At 36.1% G+C, this 24888-nt stretch overlaps 2 protein-coding genes across 5 annotated transcripts in view; one reads left to right on the top strand and one right to left on the bottom strand.

Annotated features, from left to right (window-relative positions):
- Positions 1 to 319: 319 nt before the first annotated feature.
- IMPACT (impact RWD domain protein) lies at positions 320 to 18770 on the bottom strand. Of its 2 annotated transcripts, none has more exons than XM_026670350.2 (11): positions 18577 to 18770; positions 16030 to 16158; positions 15415 to 15467; positions 8722 to 8784; positions 7933 to 8018; positions 7240 to 7365; positions 6147 to 6241; positions 2648 to 2721; positions 2185 to 2275; positions 1142 to 1276; positions 320 to 680 (listed from the first exon to the last, which is right to left on the bottom strand). In XM_026670350.2, the coding sequence occupies exons 1-11, from the start codon at positions 18625 to 18627 to the stop codon at positions 612 to 614; spliced, it is 972 nt and encodes a 323-aa protein (XP_026526135.2). In that variant the 5' UTR covers positions 18628 to 18770; the 3' UTR covers positions 320 to 611. The 2 variants fall into 2 exon arrangements, with proteins under 2 accessions (XP_026526135.2, XP_026526134.2); XM_026670349.2 differs by having other exon boundaries at positions 378 to 680; positions 7240 to 7368.
- The window catches only part of OSBPL1A (oxysterol binding protein like 1A), a 79378-nt gene continuing 73247 nt past the window's right edge, over positions 18758 to 24888 (top strand). Inside the window, exon 1 of one of the 3 annotated variants that reach the window (XM_087961638.1) lies at positions 18758 to 18891. The gene's annotated coding sequence lies outside the window, so the exon portion shown is untranslated. Of the gene's footprint in view, positions 18892 to 24027; positions 24095 to 24888 lie in introns of those variants that run through there. The other 2 variants (XM_026670338.2, XM_026670340.2) reach the window with 2 other exon arrangements.

Raw genomic sequence — 24888 nt, 5'->3', positions numbered from 1 at the left:
ATAATAAATTCAGGCTTAAATACAGATAGACCTATACTTACAACAGTTCATTTAGTGACTGTTCAAAGTTACGGCACTGAAAAGTGACTCATGACCATTTTCCACACTTATGACCTTTGTAGCATCCTCATGGTCAACATGATTTACATTCTGATGTTTGACAACTGGTTCATATTTATGACAGTTGCAGTGTCTCAGGGTCATTTGATCATCTTTTGCAACCTTCTGACAAGCAGACAATGGGGAAGCCGGATTAACTTAACCGTATTACTCTTTTAACAACTGCAATGATTCACTTAAAAAAGAGAAGATAGTGAAATTCTGTCTTTCTTGTTTATTGTTTTTTAACAAATCAAAGACTACATTCAGAAGGAAGCTTTTACATTGAAAGACTTTAATTTTTGAGCAGTTGAAACAGTGAACAAATTGAAGGTGTTTTCTGGGTCTACTGCCACTGCTGTAATTGCTGGATTTTCTTACGAAAAAAAATGTTATTATTGCAAAGTGTTTGCACACTTTTGGAACAAAAGTTTAGAATATTAAGTCATAGAGAGTCACTGAGTGGTGACAGTCAAAAGATGAAATACTGCTGTGTAATTCTGCACAATACATCAATGTTCTGCTTTCTTCTTGTCTTTTCTCATTCTTTTGTTCTTTCCAAGAGGCTTAGATGAATTTTGCTAGAGAAATAAATTATAAAAAAAAAATCAGATAAACATATCTAATTAATGTTACTTTTTTACACAGATCACATGCTTTTCTGAACATTGCAAGCATATAGTCAGGGTTAATTACCTAAAATTAATATTGTATTACACTTACTTTATCCCTGTCATGAATGCTTTGGGAAAAGTTTTATATATATAAATTATTTAGTATTATTTGTGTTGGGTAAAAAATGGTTATAAAAGTAATAAAAGCTTTATAATTGTTTAAATGAGAAAAACTTACAACCAAGTTTTCATATTTTTTTTCTTAAATAAAAAATAAATTTGATAAAATAAATTCACTTACTGGATGTATTGTAGATAGCATTCACTGTCACTGATGTTAGGCGTGCATTTCAGCTCTACCCTTACCCATACCAAAAGGAACATTTCAGAAGGAAGCTAATGCGACAGATGTTTTACTAAAAACTTACAGATATATTAGTGTAATTCTGCTCCACAAGTATATTTCTGGCACAATTGTTGATGTGTTTGAAACGATCTGGTCCTAGAAGGATACCACCATACCAGCGAGACACCACCACCAAAACATTGTGGACATTGAGGATCTATATTTAAAAAAATCACATATTCATATTTAGAAGATGATTCACAACCATCTGATTCACTTTATTACATACGAGCATTTCTTAATTATCAGCGCAACCCCATACTATCTGCAAAATATCATTGTCCAAAAACATACCTTTGCAGCATAGAATCCATGACTTAAAGCAAGCCATCTTGATAGTTGTGGCTGATGCCATTAAATCTGTTTTATCAGGTATTCATTTTCAGACAACATGCAAATTTGATATTAGCTTTAAACAAAAAGCAGAGCTTAAACTGAAAGCAGAGCTTCTGCTTTCTAATAGAAAAAAGGTGGAGGAAGCTGATAAGTTCAAAGTTTTTTCCTGTAACTTTAAACTCTTGTTTATCCTGTCAGACCATCAGCAACAATTGAAAAGATAGCTAGATGCTTCGTATTTATTTTCCGTACTCTTCCAAGGCAAAGCAAACCTAGATCTTACCTATTTGCCATAGCATTGCCTTTCCAATCTAAGTTTTTTCAGATAATGTAACCTACAATTTTGTTTTGGATGATGGATTTATAGTCCACAAAGAAATTATTGGAAAAGCTGGATATTAGTTCATTCTAAAACTATTCATTCTGTGCAGACAGTGATATGAATCACAGGCAAGAAAAAGTTAGATATAAGAGGGAGAACTTTAAACACCAAATGCCACTTTATGGAAATTAGTAATATTTTCATTCAATATACCAAATATTATTGATCTCTTGTCACAATTTCATCATTGGTCAAAATATTCTAAATAACAAATAATACTCTCAAATAGGCTATATCCACTGACAAAAAATTGTCTGATTATAGTGCTAAGGCTATGAATTTTCTGATCATAAATGTTATGGCTACAAAGTATAAAAAATATCTTGTTACCAATTGATTCCTTTCACCTGCATAAGATGGAGAAGACGACCCCCAGCTGCTGTTTCACCATCATCTTCACAATCTTGTAAAAAAGTCTGCTTGTCTTCACAGTATATCCTTAAAATAATAACAATACTAGATTATAATGGAAATATGTGTCTCATTCTATATCATATTATATTTGCTTGCTTATCAACCTACTACTTTTATACAATTCTCTAAAATCCATGAATAATTTATTTAGAAAATTTATATTGCCACCTACTCACACATGGCAACTCAAGGTGAATTACAAGGGCATAAAAACACCGTAAAAAAGAAATAAAAAGAAAAATAATAAAGTAATAATCCCCACTTCCATAATCCATGAATAATCATGTGCAAATCATTGAGTCTGAACATACAGATCCAAGAAACAGAACATTAATTAGTGGATTTTTATCCTCTTCATTATTTTGTAGTAATTACTAGCAAACCTTAGCTACTCACCTGTAAGCATATATGTTGTGAGTAGCACTGGCTATTTTCTTATTTTTGTACAACTCAGCAAGAATATTTTTCACCTTGAAAGAAAAATAAAGTTTCAGACAATAATTAGGATTTCTGTACTTTACTTGGAAATCTTGCTAACTCCTTATTGATGCTTAAATCTTGTATATTTGAATACAAGTTAGTGCAACTTTGATTGAAGAATATAGAATGCATATTTTAGCCAACAAACTCTCTCTTAGAATAGATTGTACTTTCTAGCCGTTTTGAGAATCAGTCTTCACTGACAATTGGGGCAGAAACATATGCTTGAATTCTAACTTCCTTCCCTTCAACAGAAAAGAGATCACAGAATTGCTCCTTCAGGGAACTCTGCTTCCAAGATTTGGTAAATCCTTAGGAACAGATGATACAATAGACAACAGGGAAATAACAAATGCCCAGAAGTAACTTTTCTCCTTAACTGAACTGAGTAAGAATTTAGGATGCAAGGCATTTATTGTAATATTTAAAAAGCATTATGGATAAAATAAAGAAATCAAGCAGGTAAAAATTATAGAACAAAAAATTATGGAAAGAGATGTAAAAACAAGATATAAATTGACGGTGTTAATATTCATAGAAAATAGAGCAGCTTTCAGATTTCACATTAAATGGTAGAAATAATATTACCAATATTGTCATCAAAACAAATCAATTCTCAACAGATGGCACAAAAAACTACCCAATTGATAGAAACTCAAATGGTCCTTGAAGAAAAATATGAAACAGCAGTAATTAAATTAGCAGATTAATCAGTATGTGATCTTTGGTATTGAACATTCATACTTCAGATTGTTGAGTTGCATCTAGATTTAGGCCTAAGTGTAAGAATACACTTATACAAATCAGGAAATCCACTCTAAGTATGACTAACCCATTAGTGATACTTAAGTCGCTATATTCTGTAGTGCCTTTCTTCTAAGAAATCAAAATGCACAGGATTGAAATATTTTAACTTTCCTTGCATCCTGCCTAGTAAATTACAGAATCCAATGGGTTAGCTTATAGTAATAAATATGTCTTCCCTAACACATTTGTTTCAATTGTCTGCATTACAGTCACAAAAGATTTCAATAAATAATTAGGCTGTAATTTTTAAGTTGTCTTTCTCCTGTCTCCCTTCAAATATTGTAACAACTGTATTATTCTTATCAGAGAGATTACATTTCCCTATATAATAAAGTAAAGAAACTGTTTTCATAAACAATGTATAATTAATACCACTTTAAGCAAAACAATATTAAAACTCTGAGAGCTTGAGAAAACATGTCTGGCGAGCAAACAGCATTTAATTCAAAAGAGAAAAGTCATTCCTCTAGAGTTATCAAAATACATCTTCAATATTTATTTTTGTTGTGTTTCCATTATTTCAAAGCAAATATTCTTACTATGCCAGTGAGAAGAACACTGAAGCGTAGCTCATATTCCCTATATACAATATCTGTCTTCCTACACTTGATCTTAGTTAAAAGGCCAAGACAAGTGACCAAGGAGGACAATGTGGCTAAATAAACAGTGCAACAATTACTTAGTGGTTCATTTGTATATAACAAAAATGTTCCACAACACATGTAAAAAGGAATAAATTGGAACATCATGAGACACATGCATGAAGAAAAGCAGTGTATGAAAAACTTTGAGTGTAATGGAACTTATCCCAAAACAAATAGGCCTCACAAGCGGGTAATCCATAGTCTTCCATATATTGGTGAAATCCAATCAACAAAAACCTTAATTGCTGTAGTTCTGGATAATGGACACTGGGGTCCAACAACTTGAGAACTGGGGACCACCCATTTCTAATCAATATGAGCTTTGTACGTATATTTTACCTGCCCATCCATGATGTTCTCTGATCTATGTGACTGTTGCATAACCTTAAGTGAGATGTGATCCTTTAGTCACAGACATGATAGTAGAGGTAGATAAACTGGCATTGTCAAAATCTCTGAACGACAACTTGCAACACTGCCTATTAATATAGTTGCTTCCACCCAGTTACCTACCTGTCATGGCTAATGCATTTTTGTATATTTTGCTAATATAAGGACCCGAGACAAGACATTTACAATAATTATAACTGTTTTTAATTAAAATTATATCCTGCCTTTCTGTTTAAAACATTTCTGAATATCTAATGATAAAGATGACAATTGTAATTAAAACATTGGTGGGGGTTTTTGCATAAAAACACACCAGGAAAAGAAAATTATGACTCACCAAATAACAGTTTATTTACCATAAACTAACTTAGATACCAACAGATAATGATGCAGTCCAGATATCAGACCAGCACTAAAAATAATGCTATTATTATAGAATAAACAAAAATTGCTTAATATTAAAGAGTGATTACTGTAATTCAAATGCAACCCAGATGTTAGTTAGAAGTTGATTTTCCCTAGATTTAGTGTGGATGCTACACTCGTGCAGCCAAGATGAGTTTTGTAGAAAAAGCAGCTAGAAAGTCATGTTGTTTGTGAGCTTTTTCAAAATAATATTCTCTAATTAGCAGGTAGTGCCTAATGTCATCTTATACACTAACCATTTGAAAAGAAGTTCTATCTGAATTGGTGGACACTAAAGTAGATGTCATACTTTGCCTTCATGAATACTTTGCCACATTGCTATGTCTCCCATAGCATTCAAAATTCTTTATTCTTTTTCCTTCAATCAGTCCACGGCCTGGTATTTTTTATAAGACAATAGAAGTTTCTAACTGGTTTCCTTTGCTTGTCCATGAGTTAATCCTGGAATTTAATATTTGTTTCAGTAATATTAAGCCTCTTAATATCCCAGACAATTATTTTCTATTCTCTCATTTCTTATCTGTCATTCTTGTCTATGAATGTCTTAGAATGATTTCAGCCTTCTCTAGCCTCATTCTAATCTTCTTTCAGCCTATATCAAATATTTCATTCATTTTCTATTCACGTATTAATGGGCCTGTCCATAAAGAAGTGGTATAGTATAAATTGCCAGAGAGTAAGCTAAATTTATAATGCACTGAGATATCCTTTCTTGATTACACATTTTCCACACATTTGCATAGGTTACAAGCAAAATGCCCAAGTCTATTTTCACTTCCAGTTGTTCATCAGTCAACATAATGCATTGATATAGTATTTTTCTGCAGCAACATGACCGTTTCCAATCCACATAATCAAAAATCCTTCTTCACAACTTACCCATAAGATCACTCAACCTGAGACAAACAGGTACATACTACTGTTTACAGACATTAGAGCCAAAAAATAAAATCAGAATCTCCACCGTATATAAAGTTCTAGATGAATCAATTACTGAATGGGATAATGAGGTCTGCAGACTCAGAAAGTTATCAAGCAGTTATTTGATGTTCTTTCAATTAATTTATAGATATGAATACGCTGAACCCAAAGGTATAACCTATTGAATAACAAACCGATATGATTGGTTGAAAGCAGGCTTTACTAACCTGTTTGAGGCACACAACAGGTGCTAAATGTGCCTGAAATGTGCTTCTTCGGTCTGTAATTGGGTTCCCATGATAGATTGGAGGTAACTCTTCATCTGAAAATTGAAAAATTCAGATTTTGTGCCAGGATGGCTTACTGAACTTTTTCTACCTATTTCAAATAGAATTTCTGAAATATTTTCTTCACAAATATTATCTCTGGGCTCTTTAAATATTAACAACAAACAATGATTTCTAGTCATGTTCATCAATCTTTAAAATTTTCCTTTTCTATACTTATTGCTTTCAAGACTTTAATCCTGTTTTTCAGCCAAATGCCAAGCACGGGTTGTCTCAAACTAGGAAACAAGATAGAAGAATGCAAAGAGACAGACTGTAATTCACATTTAGCTCATATAATCTAATCACCAGTATTTCTCTGTACTGTTTACAAAAAAATTAAGATAACTAGGTTAAGGAACTAAGATTCCTCCATCTTAGAATTCTGTTATTTGTTCCTTTCTCATTTTAACTGGAACCCTAAATTTTAGAAACTGACATATTCGCTTAGAACCCATGCATCATGAAGTATCTCCTAGAAATCAAAGGACTACATAGTCTTAACAAATATCTGAGATATGGAAACATAAGCAACCGTATATGTATATGTACAGTATATGTATATGTATATGCATATGCACATGTATGTTGGAATCCTATGCAGATCCCGAAGCAGTATTTATTTCAACATTTTCCCCAATTCAGATATTCATATCTGACATAGGGACATAAGGAAGGGGGTCAGAGAAAACTGCACGGCCCTGTCACACCTTTGTACAATGGTAAAGCATATGTTTGACAAGTAGGAGGTCTATATCCATCCCATTATCGAAGAAGAAAAAAGCACTCTCATTACCTAATGCTCAAGGCAATCTGTGTTAATATTCCAAAACTAGATGAACCAGTGACTTGTCTCAATATAGAGCAACTTCTCTGTTGTTATGATCTCATTCTCTTCGCAGGGGCTTCGTGTAATCACATCCCTTCAGCTGCTTTCCCTCTTTATTTTTATATAAGCTTAAGTGAAATATAATGGGACAGCAATAGCTTTTACCTTTTTTTTCAGACAGATCAAAATTCAACATCATAGCTGTACAATCTGGAAGAGGTTGATATTCCAGTGCAAATTCTTCTTCATAATCCACATCTGTTTCTTCTGTAATTTTTTTATTATCTGGGCCTACTGGTAAAAAAAAATGATGCCAGTTAATACTTAACAGTATTTCAGTGGCAACAGCTCTAAAGAAATCAGTATTAAAATTCCACTTCCATGATATTTGCCAAATATATCTTTATTTAATTTTTATATTTAAAGATTTACAGGTGCTTGTAGTATTTTCCTGACCCTTATGTGTTTTCTATCAAACCTGAAATATGTAACGCTTCGTCTGCCTGCCTGCCTGCCTGCCTGTCTATCTGTCTATCTATCCAATTCATAAAGCTTGCATATTTCACCTGCTCACTCTCTGAAACATAAAACTGCAATACCAACAATATGCACCTAAACGTGACCCGGTGTCAATATTAAAATGACTATGCAAATCACATATAGAAACTAAAATGCAGGTAAGTGGACGGGCAAGATAGCAAACATTTCAAAGTGAAAAAGTTTGGCCCATTTGCTATGCTGCCATAATGCCCCTCATATCGCTACATTTCATTTTGTCCATAAATACCTTCTACTTATCTTCAATTACAAGCCAATTTTCTGCTATACAAAGAGGCCAAACAACACATCACATATTACCCGATTCTGATGACTGGGATTTTTCTATCAAAACCTCGCGTATCTTCTCCACCCACAAATAAAGAATGCTTTCACCAAGGTTCTGTCTGAAACAAGCCAATTACAGATGATATATCAAGAAGCTCTTAATGTAAAAATAAGAACTGTGTGCGAAAAATCCTATATTTTAATATCACAGAATAAGGCCCCCCAAGGCACCTGGTAAATTGACCTCCTGTAAAATACCAATTTTTTTCTCTCTAAACTTTCTCCTAGATAGTCACTTTTATATACAGTAATGATCCAAATAGGGAACACCGATCAGCACCTATGTCATTCAACAGGGGCTTTCTCAAAATGAGTCTATTCAGATCTCTCAGCATGGGTTTAACTAGAACCTTTAGAATGCACAGTTGTGCTGCACCAAACAAAAGAGTTTCTAAAATGCCTCTTTATTACATGCCATTATTATCACCATGTAACTTTAAGAGGGCTTGCAAAAGCAATTTGGGGCAGGCAGTACTTCGTTGCAAGAATGTATGAAATTTAACTGACATAGGTTTTGATCGTGTAGATCTCTGGATCCCAAACATTATTCTTGAAGAAATTCTGATCATGAAAGAAAAGAGGCCCATTCTCCCTGTATAAAATCTAGGTATCTAAATGTTTTGGAGAGGTATCTGTTTTACTATACTTTCTGCATTGTACTGCCACCTCCTGGAATTATGAGTATTTAGATTTTTGAAAATACAAATACTGTATGTTTTTAAAGCTGTACATTAAAACAGGACAGAAATATATAGTACTTACACATAGATTACTTCTAGATGATTTGCCAGTTCTGCATACTCCTTTTGTAAAATCCAAGGAGCACTGGAACATAATGAACATGCCAGGTTCTATTGATAGCATTTTCTAAACCATATCCTATTTATGTACCATAAAAATTACAAGTTATTAATAAGTATAATTACAATATAATTATTAAATATGTACCCTTATTTTTTAAAACTTATATTGTATGGAATATACCGTATTTGCCGGCGTATAAGACGACTTTTTTGCCCTGAAAAACATGCCTCCAAGTGGGGGTCGTCTTATACGCCGGCAACACGGGTATATTCTTCGCCTTGTTGGTGAGGAGGCTCGATTCTCCCTCTCCTTGAGGTCATAGCAGGCGCTGGCGAATTGCAAAGGGTTCCTCGTAAATTAGCTGCAGATCTCAGAGCGGGACTTTGCATTCAGTTGTAGCCTTGAGCGTCGGGTTACCCGTAGCTCTGCCAGGGAGGGATTACGCCCGCAATCCGGCCGGCTCCCTCTCGCTGAGGTGGGGCGGAGGTGGGATGTGGGTCCCTACTACCGCTAAGGCTCAGCTAGAGGTAGCACAGCTCTTGACCCGGCTTGCTCGGTTTCTTCCTTCCGTTTGTTTTGCTTCGCTGGCGATTTCACCTTTTGTGGAGCTGGGCGAAGGGACTGATCGGACCCGCCTCTGGGGCTTAGACGTTACCCAGAATCAACCTGGTTTTCAGGCGCGTCCTTGGATGGACTCGGGAAAGGCAGGTGGAGAGGCTAGAAAGAAAAAGGATCTGGAACTCCTTCTTTCCTGCCAGATCCCTGGCAAGCAGCGTTGGGTAAGACCAGGCAGGGCCTGGCGTTTTCCGAAAGGACTTGCCTGTTGAGTGACATCAGCTTCTGAACTAAAGCCCACTATGTCAGATACAATAAAGCAGAATGGGTGTCTTTTTCTCTTTAAAGACGAAACAGAGGTTGGGGGTGGGAAGAGAAGAAGGGGAGCGATCATGTTAAAATGACAACTTTCTAGATCCAGTCCCGAAGGGGAAAGGAAAAAAAACACAAACGCCTAATTTCCTTAATTTCACTGCGATTTCTCCTCTTTCTCACATCCCACATTGTCTTCTCTTGCTGCGGGAGCAATGTCACCTTTTACTCTGGTATCGATGGAAAGGCAGGTTTGGCAGCGGTATCAAGTAAAAGACAAGTGAAAGGCTGAGGAGGATTGACATCAAGATCAACTTATCTTCATTATGGGCAGCTTTGCAGGGTAGTTCATATTTCAGTTCATATTTCAGTTCATATTTTAGCAAGCATAATTTAATGATAGTGGCTGGCAAGTCAAATCTTAGATGCATTGCTAAAATGGGATCTGCAAATGTGGGGTTTTCAGAAAGCTAAAGGAAGGGGAGTGTGGGTGTGAAAATTTGGATATAATTAATCATGGCTAGTTTAAAATGCAACATTGCCACAATTAATATCAGAGTGAAAATTATGCTTCTGCAGGCCATATTTGTGTCTTTCCGGCTTAGCTGAAATAGAATTCTTTTAATAAAGTTGCCTGTCCATGACAAGTCATGGTAAATGGGTAATTTGAAATTTAGGCACACACACACATTTTATAAAACTATGAACTATAACCTGCTCTGAATCGGAAAATTACTTATGTTCTATTATTTGGCATACTTTCACAGCCTTGTGAGTTTTCCTGCATGTCATAAGCATTTGAATATAAATTAACATGTTGAAATCAAATCTGATGTTCTTTTACCTTTTATTTGGTATGTGGAAGGTGTGCGGAAGAGGGGTAGTCTTATACGGCGAGTATATAACAAACTCTATATTTTGAGTGGAAATGTTGGGGGGTCGTCTTATACGCCCAGTCGTCTTATACGCCGGCAAATACGGTAATTATTACAATAAACAGGTATGCTCCCCAATTCTAGATTCTACAATGAATTGGAGAGCATCTATGTTTAAGTAATTAATTCTGAAATTCTGGGAGTTGGTCCACATGTCTTAAAGTTGCTGAACTTCAGAAACTATGACCTAAACTTTCAGTATCCCATCAGCAGCTGCTTCCAGTCAGGTAATACCCCTCTACCAAAGGCTCTTCAGAAAAACATTGTTATAGCATGCTGCTAAAATGAAAGTAAGATGGGAGCCAACCTGACCATGGGAAGTATGCTATTTCAGGGAAAGGAAGTTATGACTGAGAAAGTCTGCTTTGGAGTTTCCACCACCTTCATGTCTCAAGGGGAAGGAACCTACAAGATTCCCCCCCTGGTCTAAATGTGTTAGATAGACAGAATTTATCTAGATCAGATAGTAGTAAATAAAAGTAATGAGAAGTTGATTATATTACCTACTCATTATTCAATATCCTGAATTACTGAATGACCTCTCCTTGCAATTTCAGACATACGTAAAATAGAAATGCCAATGCCTGAGTACCCCACTCTGGACTATGCAGGGCCAGTTGATTGATTGATGACAACTGATTAGGACTACCCACTCAGTAAACAAAAGAACCATACATCAAAATGTCTCCAATCCTCAACACTGACAAGCAACCCCCAAAATACCATGGCTGATGGTATTTAATGTCACTGAAAACTTAAGAAGAGGATACACATCCTCCATCTAAATCTTGCCAGCAATCATCTACTAGAGTAATCAATACCATTTCTAGACTGAAAGTAATCCAGATAATTATATCATAAGGGGAGTCACATAACTTCTGTTTCTCTTCTCAAGAACTCTAGTAATCAATCTGATAATCCTGATAATGAGACATTGGAGATATGGGTGCACATCTTTTTGGTTGATGTCTGCACTTTCAAATGTTCCCTCTCTGAGAGGTGTGAGGTGCCCATTGTATTTTTTTGAACAATTGTTGAAGATCTTTCTCTTTATTCAGGCATTTTCTATATCAGTTCTATATAACTGCATCCTTTTTCTCCCAACTCTTTAAAAAATATGAATTTCTTTATTCATTCATTGTATTCCTGTTTATATCATATATTCACAACCTATAGACTGGCCAGCAAAGTTTAACAACAGAACCAACAAATAATACAGCCCAAAATAAAAGGAGTACAAAATAAAACAGAAACATATTATTGAAAATTGAAAGCAAAACAAAATAGCTATTATAAAAGAAAAGGCTCAAACAGAAATTAAAGCTACATATTATCAGCTATTAGTATCTGGCAATAAAACAGAAGTGGCTGCTATGTAGGAAAGCTAAAAAATGAAAATATTTCAGTTTCTGTTACAGCATAACAAAATTATTTGGGGAGGGTTGTAGTAAGAGTTGCCTATTATTAAAATGATATTCTGTTCTGGAAAGCATGTACTTACTTAAGTTGATAAATAGGTGGTGCTGAAGTTGGATAGTCAGGAGGCAGAATCACCTGCAAGATTTTAATGGTTAACTAGTATCTTTTTAAAAAAAATATCTGGGAAAAATATCCATAAAATCAATTTGGAAATACTGTAACATTATAAAATTACACAAAAAGGTATAGTCTTAAACCAGGGGTGTCAAACTCGCATCATCACGGTGGTGTCATGTAACGTAACGTGACTTTTTTTGCCTTCGCAAAATCAGGTGTGGGCATGGCCAGTGTGTGATGCATCTGGCCCCCGGGCCACAAGTTTGACAGCTCTGTCTTAGACTATACAATCCTATACAATAAAGACAGTACGATTTGTTTTTCTATAAATAGATCTGAGTGTTCAACTTTTTTAATATCAACAAGATGGTGCTCCAGTAGGATAAAGAACATTTAATTCTCCCCTTCCCAATTCTCTGGAGAACTGTATGCACTACTAGTAATTTTTAAAGGAAACAATTATATCCAACACTAAAACTGTTTTAGAGAAAGAAAAAGAAAAACCTACAAAGAAAAACCCTATACTCTGATGAGATCTACTTTTAAACTATAGTCCCAATTATATAACTATAAACTTACCTGCAAATTGAGAGTCCACTTTGGCTGTGCTGAGCAATCACTAATTTTAATGCAAAAATTTTCTCATCTTCATCAACAGTGCACCATTCATCACCATAAATAGCTGACAGAGCTTCAATTTCTTCGGTCTGCAAAATTATGTTATATATAATTAGTTTACGTTATTTTACTTTGAACCATTTTTTTCTCTTTCTGTTCAATCGTGTCCAATTCTTTAAGACAAATCCCTGCAGTTTTCTTGGCAAGTTTTTTCAGAAATGGTTTGCAATTATAGCTGAAAGAGAATGGAAATAAGTTTCTCTCTAGAAACTTGGAGGTGTTTGCAGTGGAAGAGTGAAAAGATAATGCTCAGATATATAATTAGTTTTTATTAGAGATATAAAAAAGCTTCCAACATAAAGATCAGCTACAACAGAATCTAGCAATTCAGTCACTTCAGACTTTAAATATTTGATATTATCACTAGTTTCAAATACTGGGTAAGAATATGCACATTTTAACAAACATTGGTTTTCTTTTGCTTCCTGTTGTGTATGGTTTTTGTACATTGCAGCACAAAGTATCATCTATTTCTGTTTTTTGAAGTGCAACCACATTTTTATTATATTAAGCTGTGGTGACACAGTGATTAGAATGCAGTATTGCAGGCTACTTCTACTGATTGCTGGCTGCCAGCAGTTTGGCAGTTTGATTCTCACCAGCTCAAGATTGACTCAGCCTTCCATTCTTCTGAGATCAGTAAAATGAGGACCCAGATTGTTGGGAACAATATGCTGACTCTGTAAACCACTTAGAGAGGGATGTAAAGCTCTGTGAAGCGGAATATAAGTCTAAGTGCTATTGCTACATTATGCTGACTGGAGAAAGCCCATAGAAACTGTGTGTGTATGAAAAAGAGAATCAGCTGCCTTGACCTAACATGTCAGTAGGAAAGATATAGTTGAGGAAATCAAATTTATAGGAACACGGGGGAAATAAATTATTAATACTTTCTATTTTTAAGGAAATAAAAGCTGCATGAAGTAAACATGTTCCTTGAACTTCAAAAAGAGAAACCTGGAACAACAATACACACAATTCTATGAGGTGCTGGGTTTTACTAGTCCCACTCTCCCGCTTTTCTTGACATTTCAAGCTTGCCAAAGAATGGAGGAATATGATGGATTTTGAACACAGATTCTGAGCATTCCTTCAAAACACTTCAGCTTCTCAAACCTATATGCTTGCTGGAATCCATTGCACCTAAATCTTGCCGTATACCTGTTTGGAGGTTTTGATACTTTCTAAAGTTGCTTGGACTTGTAAAATTTACATGCTTTGATGGTTGCAACCCCTTCTGTCTGACATGAATTGGAGAGCATCTATGTTTAAGTAATAATTCTGAAATTCTGGGAGTTGGTCCACATGTAAAGTTGCTGAACTTCAGAAAAACTAAACTTTCAGTATCCCAAAGCTGCTTCCAGTCAGGTAATACCCTCTACCAAAGGCTCTTCAGAAAAACATTGTTATAGCATGCTGCTAAAATGAAAGTAAGATGGGAGCCAACCTGACCATGGGAAGTATGCTATTTCAGGAAAGGAAGTTATGACTGAGAAAGTTGCTTTGGAGTTTCCACCACCTTCATTCTTCAAGGGGAAGGAACCTACAAGATTCCCCCCCTGGTCTAAATGTGTTAGATAGACAGAATTTATCTAGATCAGATAGTAGTAAATAAAAGTAATGAGAAGTTGATTATATTACCTACTCATTATTCAATATCCTGAATTACTGAATGACCTCTCCTTACAATTTCAGACATACGTAAAATAGAAATGCCAATGCCTGAGTATCCCACTCTGGACTATGCAGGGCCAGTTGATTGATTGATGACAACTGATTAGGACTACCCACTCAGTAAACAAAAGAACCATACATCAAAATGTCTCCAATCCTCAACACTGACAAGCAACCCCAAAATACCATGGCTGATGGTATTTAATGTCACTGAAAACTTAAGAAGAGGATACACATCCTCCATCTAAATCTTGCCAGCAATCATCTACTAGAGTAATCAATACCATTTCTAGACTGAAAGTAATCCAGATAATTATATCATAAGGGGAGTCACATAACTTCTGTTTCTCTTCTCAAGAACTCTAGTAATCAATCTGATAATCCTGATAATGAGACATTGGAGATATGGGTGCACATCTTTTTGGTTGATGTCTGCACTTTCAAATGTTCCCTCTCTGAGAGGTGTGAGGTGCCCATTGTATTTTTTGAACAATTGTTGAAGATCTTTCTCTTTATTCAGGCATTTTCTATATCAGTTCTATATAACTGCATCCTTTTTCTCCCAACTCTTTAAAAATATGAATTTCTTTATTCATTCATTGTATTCCTGTTTATATCATATATTCACAACCTATAGACTGGCCAGCAAAGTTTAACAACAGAACCAACAAATAATACAGCCCAAAATAAAAGGAGTACAAAATAAAACAGAAACATATTATTGAAAATTGAAAGCAAAACAAAATAGCTATTATAAAAGAAAAGGCTCAAACAGAAATTAAAGCTACATATTATCAGCTATTAGTATCTGGCAATAAAACAGAAGTGGCTGCTATGTAGGAAAGCTAAAAATGAAAATATTTCAGTTTCTGTTACAGCATAACAAAATTATTTGGGGAGGGTTGTAGTAAGAGTTGCCTATTATTAAAATGATATTTTGTTCTGGAAAGCATGTACTTACTTAAGTTGATAAATAGGTGGTGCTGAAGTTGGATAGTCAGGAGGCAGAATCACCTGCAAGATTTTAATGGTTAACTAGTATCTTTTTAAAAAAAATATCTGGGAAAAATATCCATAAAATCAATTTGGAAATACTGTAACATTATAAAATTACACAAAAAGGTATAGTCTTAAACCAGGGGTGTCAAACTCGCGTCATCACGGTGGTGTCATGTAAGGTAACGTGACTTTTTTTGCCTTCGCAAAATCAGGTGTGGGCATGGCCAGTGTGTGATGCATCTGGCCCCCGGGCCACAAGTTTGACAGCTCTGTCTTAGACTATACAATCCTATACAATAAAGACAGTACGATTTGTTTTTCTATAAATAGATCTGAGTGTTCAACTTTTTTAATATCAACAAGATGGTGCTCCAGTAGGATAAAGAACATTTAATTCTCCCCCTTCCCAATTCTCTGGAGAACTGTATGCACTACTAGTAATTTTTAAAGGAAACAATTATATCCAACACTAAAACTGTTTTAGAGAAAGAAAAAGAAAAACCTACAAAGAAAAACCCTATACTCTGATGAGATCTACTTTTAAACTATAGTCCCAATTATATAACTATAAACTTACCTGCAAATTGAGAGTCCACTTTGGCTGTGCTGAGCAATCACTAATTTTAATGCAAAAAATTTTCTCATCTTCATCAACAGTGCACCATTCATCACCATAAATAGCTGACAGAGCTTCAATTTCTTCGGTCTGCAAAATTATGTTATATATAATTAGTTTACGTTATTTTACTTTGAACCATTTTTTTCTCTTTCTGTTCAATCGTGTCCAATTCTTTAAGACAAATCCCTGCAGTTTTCTTGGCAAGTTTTTTCAGAAATGGTTTGCAATTATAGCTGAAAGAGAATGGAAATAAGTTTCTCTCTAGAAACTTGGAGGTGTTTGCAGTGGAAGAGTGAAAAGATAATGCTCAGATATATAATTAGTTTTTATTAGAGATATAAAAAAGCTCCCAACATAAAGATCAGCTACAACAGAATCAGCTACAACAGAATCTAGCAATTCAGTCACTTCAAACTTTAAATATTTGATATTATCACTAGTTTCAAATACTGGGTAAGAATATGCACATTTTAACAAACATTGGTTTTCTTTTACTTCCTGTTGTGTATGGTTTTTGTACGTTGCAGCACAAAGTATCATCTATTTCTGTTTTTTGAAGTGCAACCACATTTTTATTATATTAAGCTGTGGTGACACAGTGATTAGAATGCAGTATTGCAGGCTACTTCTACTGATTGCTGGCTGCCAGCAGTTTGGCAGTTTGATTTTCACCAGCTCAAGATTGACTCAGCCTTCCATTCTTCTGAGATCAGTAAAATGAGGACCCAGATTGTTGGGAACAATATGCTGACTCTGTAAACCACTTAGAGAGGAATGTAAAGCACTGTGAAGCGGAATATAAGTCTAAGTGCTATTGCTACGTTATGCTGAGTGGAGAAAGCCCATAGAAACTGTGTGTGTATGAAAAAGAGAATCAGCTGCCTTGACCTAACATGTCAGTAGGAAAGATATAGTTGAGGAAATCAAATTTATAGGAACACTGGGGAAATAAATTATTAATACTTTCTAATTTTAAGGAAATAAAAGCTGCATGAAGTAAACATGTTCCTTGAACTTCAAAAAGAGAAACCTGGAACAACAATACACACAATTCTATGAGGTGCTGGGTTTTAGTAGTCCCACTCTCCCGCTTTTCTTGACATTTCAAGCTTGCCAAAGAATGGAGGAATATGATGGATTTTGAACACAGATTCTGAGCATTCCTTCAAAAAACTTCAGCTTCTCAAACCTATATGCTTGCTGGAATCCATTGCACCTAAAGCTTGCCGTATACCTGTTTGGAGGTTTTGATACTTTCTAAAGTTGCTTGGACTTGTAAAATTTACATGCTTTGATGGTTGCAACCTTCTGTCTTGACATTAATAATAAAGCAGGAGAGGTAGTAAACATTTCTCAAAACTTGAATCGTCTTTGCATTTCTTTACTGATTTGTGAATAATTTTCTTCTGGGCAGTGATCTTCAGAAAAGGAGAGAGCAGTCAAGTCACAGAGTTTTACCAATCGCTCTACACCATTCAGCCACAAGTCGAAACAGAGGGAATAAATGCACAATAGGGATCAATAACAGTAAATTCTGTGATGGGATGAACTTCTGCCAAGGGATGGACAAAGGGATAGTATTTTTTCTTGGGAAGAGAGTATAAGTTGGCAGCTTTATTCCTTCAATATAGCCAGCATGTTAAGAAGAACTATTTCATAGAGGTTTTATTATCAAGGAGTAAGATGACATTACACTGTGGCCACCATACACTGTTTTATTATTACCATTTGCTATTGGTTTATTTGATTTGATGGAATAGTGTAAACCATCTGCAGCAAGTAATATATAAATACAGTATAATAACTCATATAGGAAAGAATTGCTGGAGCAGAACAGGCACATTACCCACTGGATACGATTTTTTTTTTTCTTCATGAAACATTTATACAGTGTATCCACGTATTTAGGTCATCAATTTCTCCACAAGCAGATTATTAGACGACGCTCAAAGAATTCACCAGTTAATAAGCTAATAATACATAATAATACATATAATAATGTATGTGGGTATATGCATAATTTTTATTTGTTAATATTTTTGTCATGTTTATGTAGTTTATTGGAGGTGGTGACCTTTAAGAGCTGTATGCAACGAAATTTCATTTTAATGTATGCTGATTAGTGTACATTTAAAGTGACAATAAAGTTATTCTAAACCTAAGTCTAAGATGACAGATTCCACCCATTCAACAGATTGCCTATGTTTAATTAAAAAACCATTAACAATGATATAGCTAAATAGAACTTCCATGTTCAAAGGCAGTGTTCCTCAGAGCACGGGCAGCAAGCGCCTAATTGCTTCAACTCCCCACTTACGACCTTCCTCGAATTATTCTGTCTGATCCCTGCGTGGCCACCTGATCGCCGGATGTTTCTAATGTGGGAAAGAATCCCAAATCTGACCACCCACTTTGTCATCTTCGCAGAACCAAACTCGTCGCCTCTTGGCTGAAACCGAACCATCAACACCACTTTCCTATCACATGGAGCCGAGTATTGCTTACTTGTTTTTGCATTGTTTCCTGGTCGCTCGCCCCCGCCGCCGCCGCCGCCATTCCTCCGACGAAAGGAGGATCTCATGGTTCTACGGAACTCCACAGACCCTTTGAAGGGAAGGCCGGACGAGTTGTTTCTGCACTCCACGCACGCGCAGTGGTGCGATTGAAGCTCTTCGCCTCCTCCTGCATTTCAACTGAGGAAACCCGCGGAGAGCAGAGCAGGGCTTCGCTGAGCGCGGCCGGGAAACTTCCGATACGCTTTGCGGGTCGTCGGGCTTGGGGCGGATGATTGTGAGAAAGGGACTGCGTTCGTAAACCGAGGTCGGCTAGTTGGTGGTACAAAGTGGGTTGCTTGGTTGCCGGTGTTGGGTTTTTAAACCCACATCTAGGGTTTCGAGGTCTATCTGGGTTTCCAGGTTTTTATTTAAAAATCTATTTTTCTATACATTACATTATATTGTATGTATCAAATAAGTATAACGTAGTTTAAAACTGATTTATGGGAGGGGGTTATGTAGTATTTGAGTTTATTTGAATACCAATTCTTGCCTTTTTTAGAAAAAAACCCTGGCAGCCCTGGTGGGATCCATGCTTCAATTAATAGGGATGAGGTGAGGTGTGATTTAAATGTAGTTTTCTGAGCAAGAATATGGACGTGAGTTTGCAATTGGCTTGAGTAAGAAGGAAATATAACGGGAACACAAAATGCCAAAAGGGAACAAAAAAATGCGAAAAGGAGAGGTGATACTTTTCTGCAATCGGTTATGGAAACCTTTCTACAAAAGAAAAAAACAATTGCAAAGAACTTTTAAGTCAGCATAGAATAATAGACCAAACCGCAAGGAAAGAATTTAATAAATTGATGTAACTTGGTTCTAAACTTATGCTTCTTTAAAACTTTTTTTTCCATAAAAAGTTTTATTTCAATCTGCATATGCACAACAATACATTAATAGTGTGGCATCAATATATCATACATTTTAGTATAGGCAAAATTAATAATATTAATCATATCTCTTAATGCATATATTTCACATTAATTCATAATCCTTCAATGCTTATTTTCAACCTTTCAAAACTCTCCAAATGCCTACCATCATATCAGTTAAACGTACCTAGTAATTCCATTATTCAATTTTCTCCCTGCTTTTATTTTATTTTTTAAAATAAAAAAATCTCATTTGGCAAGTAGTGTGGTTCCAGGTTTCACATCTCAATACAAACATGACCACAGTTACCTGTTCATTATATTTGTTTAGTTTCATATTGCATCATCCTTATTGTTAAATATTAAGCTTATCTTATCCAATTCATGTTATATTAATACATTCTCATGTCTTATTTTACAATATTATCTAAAATTCTCATCTCATTTCTGTTGTCATTTCTCATATTACTTTTTTCTGACACATTTGTCATTTTATCAGTCCTTATCTGTAAACCATTCTCCCTTTTATCATCCAGGGGGGGGGGGGGGGGGGGGGGGGGGGGGGGGGGGGGGGGGGGGGGGGGGGGGGGGGGGGGGGGGGGGGCGGGGGGGGGGGGGGGGAGGGGGGGGGGGGGGGGGGGGGGGGGGGGGGGGGGGGGGGGGGGGGGCCCCCCCCCCTTCTTTTTTTTTTTTCCTTTTTTCCCCTTTCCCCCCTTTTCTCCCCCCCCCCTTTTTTTTTTTTTTTTTTTTTTTTTTTTTTCATCAGACCACAAATTTTTAATTCTAATTCCACCCCCCCACCCACTTAAATAATTGTTGTTCGTTTTGTCCTTCAATGTTGGCTTCTTCTTTATAGAACTCCTCCCCCTCTGGTTTATTTTGTTCTTGTGTATGCTGAGTTGCCATTTCTAATTTCTGTAGTACATAATTGCACATTTCAAGTTTAATTTTTATCATGTCCCTTATATCTTGCAAATCCAATCTTGACTCTTGTAAGTCCAATTTTATATCAACAAATAGTTTCTCCATTATATCTTCTTTTTTTCCCTTTCTTTCCTCTTCCTTAATAGTTAAAATCCTCTTCTTTAATAGATATATTCAATCCCAGAGTCCAATATATTATTTTAGCCAATATCTGTTCAACAATCCATATTCTTGAGTAATTGTTTGGATGGTTCTATAATAATAATAAAGTTTCTTTTATTTTCTTTTAAGTTCCAAAACCCAAACTCTTGAGAAGACCAGACACTTTTTAAAACGTACTGAAGTTTTCCTGGCGCTCTTGAGTCTTTTTACCTTTAACTCTCTCTATTGAATATAATACTTTTATTAAGTTCGCTAATTTCAATCATTAGCTATTATTTCTTTTCAACACACTCAATTTCAGCATTTAATTATGCCCTTTAAGTGCCCATAATTCAATAGTTATCCTCGACTCCGACGAGGAACAAACCAGAAGTCCTGCTTCTTTAAAACTTAAGTATTACAATTACTTATTCTTATTCTCAGGACAAATATTGACCCTCCACCCATTTACAGGCAGTGAAAATAGACCTAAATAGAAATGCAATACATGTTATAATAAAAACTTAAGATTTTTCCTATATCTCTATTTGTAATAATGGTTAAAGGAGAGACTCTTCCCCCATGGATTGGTTCAGAATACTGTCTGTCTAGGAGTTGGTGAATATGAAGGTTGGGAAACTAAGCAGTTCAGAATAAGGGCCACTCTGAATTAGCAGAATATACTGGTTTCTTTCATGTTTTGTTTTTATTTCACATTTCAAGTTATTATTTTTACTTTCATTTAAAAAACGTATACCATCTTATATTTTTAAAAACAACTTATTTCATTGCAGTGTGGGGCAATTTTTTAAAATGTGTCAAGTAGGGAAAAAATCTTTTTAAGTTATGCAATAAAATCAGAAGTAGCAAACCATGTATCTTTCTGCCTGCATGCACATGTCTGTACAAATAAATAACACCGAGGAGTCACATGTCTATGCAAATGAAAACAACTTTGCCTGATGATATAAAGCTTAAGTGATATTCTTGGCAATAATAAATGGTACAGGCACTTTCTCTATTGTTATATGCAACTAACCATATAATCAGATCTTGATTGTAAGAATATAGAATCATTGATTGTAAATGTGTAGAAATTCAGTGATCTTTTCCATATGTTGTTGATAAATATTTGCCTTCAGTGTTTAAATTATATACATTAGTTCATACATACATGCCTGATAATGTAGTACCTGAATAAATGGCAATGGATCATAAGTGTACCTAAATATTACAGTGCATATGAAAATGCAGCTTCCATAATTTATTTTATTCACAGGGAAATATGTTTTTATTTTACTTTTCTTAGGTCTAGATGGTGGAATTAGTTATTCAGATATCGGAAATAATATCCAGGTATTTACCTGACTTTTGACATGAATCAATTATTTCCAAGTGGAAAGGGCTTGCTAAAATTTCAGAGACTTTTGAGAAGTATAGCATCCTACATGATAGACATGTATTCATCTTCCTGACACCTATCTTTTAGATATTCACAATCACACACTATTTTTCCACTGGTGGAATTGTTCTTCCAAAACTTTTAAAGAGCCTTATTTATTAATTTATCAAATTTAGGACCATTCATCTTACTCTCAGGGGAACATTTCCTGTCCTTATATTTCATCAAATTTAAAATACATTTATTATCTATGTTGAAATAGAACTCTTTCTTCAAAATCCATATACTTCACTGAACAAGGATCTACAGTTTTGCTCATGAGCACAACTGTACAAAATATTTATTTTGGATTAATGTAACTCTGTATGTTGCAAAAGCCAGCATAAATTTAGAAGAAACAATATAAGTAAGTTGTATTTGATTTTGGGTTAAGATAGGAAGTGAACATGAAAGACATGAAACTTGCATTATCTGCCTGCAATACACAATTATTTTTATTCCAATATTTATAAAGACCTATGTTCAAAGCTGAAAATATAATCTTTTTAGTTCAGCCGTATGGAATCTTGCTCTTAAAAGTTGGTTGGACTGCACCTATCAACCAGTTATTCTGGCCAAATTATCAGGCATTGTGGAAATTGGAGTTTAACCAAAGGCTGCCATTATTTTAACTATTTCAGTTCAAATAATTTAGTTAAAACGTGTTTTAAAATCCTCTCTGAGTCGTTGATATAAATAATATAAATATAAATGCTATAACTCAAGCGATTGTTAAAAAAATAAATGCATTACTCTTTTATGCATCATTTTAATGTGCAAAATTTTGCATAGATAAATATGACTTTCATGAGATATGCTAGTTTATGCTTGAACAATTGTTTCTGACCTACTTTACAAGATTTCTGAGGAAAAATGAAAGTTAACTTTGTTTCAACATTCTGACATGTGATTCTATGACAAAGTTATTAGCAACCCTTTTTAATACATCCATGCTTCATCTGAGTCCTAGCCTTATCATGGAATTGTTGCAAAATTATCCCTCTGTAGTTAAGTCTCAATGTTTGGCAGATTGAATCTGATGCAGAAACTACACAGACCAGTTATGAACAAAGTTATGCAATCAAATTACCATTTATTTCTAACTGTAGCAGCAATTTGTCCTTCCCCAAACCTCTAAGAAAGACCCATTAAACATTTATTAATGGTGTTATCATTCATTGTTCCATTTTTAATACTGTTTTATTCTTTTCACTAAATTATCCCCATTTTTATTTGTGTTAGTGCACAAGAAAGTGATTTTTAGAGAAATGAAGGCATCATTTATATCCTTACATACAAACAAGCAATTTTCTATGCTATTTGTACCTCAGACATCTTGATCTTAAAGAGATTGGCATAATGCATGTTATAAGTTAGACTGTAGGCAGTCCTCATCTTACGACCACAATTGAGACCAAAATTTTTGTTGCTAGGTGAAACATTTGCTAAGTTTACAACCTTTCTTTGCCACGGTTGTTCAATGAATCACCGCAGTTGTTAAACAGGTAACAAGATTGTTAAGTGAATCCAGTTTTCCCATTGACTTTGTCAGAAGGTCTTAAAAGGTGATCACCTGAGCCCCAGGACACTGCAACCGTCATAAACATGAGTCAGTTCCCAAGGGGCTGAATTTTTATCACATGACCATAGCGATGCTACAAGGGTGGTAACAGTGAAAAAGGGTCATACCTCATAAGTCACTTTTTTTTTTCAATATCTTCTAACCTCGAACGGTCATTAAGTGAAGTGTTGCAAGTCGAGGACCACTCAGTACTGAACTACCAAGGAACTTACTTAACCGAAAGTGGGCCGTTTCCTGCGAGAAAGTTGGTGGTCCCCACGTGAGAAATTGGGCAACAGGGGCGAATTGCCTTGCAGGGCTTCCCGCTAGGGGGAGCTGTGCCCTCGCCGTTTTCTCTCACGGCTCCCTTCAGCGGCCGGGGAAGGAGGGGTTGGGAATCCTCCGGCGCACGAAGTCACGTGCAGCGGAGGGTAAATGATAAAAGCCCGGGAGGGGCGGCGGTGGGGACGGGTGCGCGAAAGGAGCGAGTCCTTGGTTGGCCCGGCAGAATCGGCCGCTGCCCGAAGCGGTGAGCGGGAAGCCTTACAATAACAGGATTGGGGGGGGCGAAGAGAGAAAAACCGATTAAGGCTGGGTAGGGAGTGTGGGGATATTTGCGCGCGCGGTGCCCCAAACGCCGCGAGCCTAGCGGGCCGGGTGGGCTGCGCCCCAAACATGGAGCGTTGCAAAAGGTTCGCGTTTGCAGCGGCGAGCGCTTCTTGCTGGAACGGGCTATTGGGGGGGGGGGGTTCCGTCTTGCTATTTGCCTAGGATATAGTTATTGGCTCTACTCCTTTCCCCCTTTCCACACCTGACAAGCGGGATAGCGCGTTGTCTTAGCGGCTTTGCATAAGCTAAGTGTTGGGGTCTCCAACCTTGGCAACTTTAAGACTTGTGGACTTCAACTCCCAGAATTCCTCAGCCAGCAAGTCCACAAGTCTTAAAGTTGCCAAGGTTGGAGACCCCTGAGCTAAGAGCCAGGCTTGACAGCGGTAATTTGTTTCCCAGCTTCCGATTGCGTGGACACCGACCCAGCGGCTTTTGTGGTGGGGGGGGAGGGGTCCTATGCGTGGGTGAAGGTAGCCTGACCGTTTTCCCCACACCTGAGAGCGTCTGCTGTTCTAATTTCTGGTTTAAACCACCACCAGCTGTTCGCTGGGGCCGGCTGCTTCGTGAAAACTTAGGGGCCCACAGTACAGTTAGTAAAGTTTAGCTTAAAATAACTTAGTTATCTTTCCCCCTCTCCTCCCCTTTTAGCTCAACTTCGAGCGCAAGACTTGTCGGTAGGTGGACTTTCCCCCTGCATCTGTGCTATTTGCTTCT

The sequence above is a fragment of the Notechis scutatus genome, chromosome 3 (assembly GCF_049901735.1).
Source record: "Notechis scutatus isolate UNSWTSFEM ecotype Mainland chromosome 3, rNotScu1.2, whole genome shotgun sequence".
In the NCBI taxonomy this organism is placed as follows: Eukaryota; Metazoa; Chordata; class Lepidosauria; order Squamata; family Elapidae; genus Notechis; species Notechis scutatus.
This window is presented reverse-complemented; position numbering and strand designations above follow the sequence as displayed.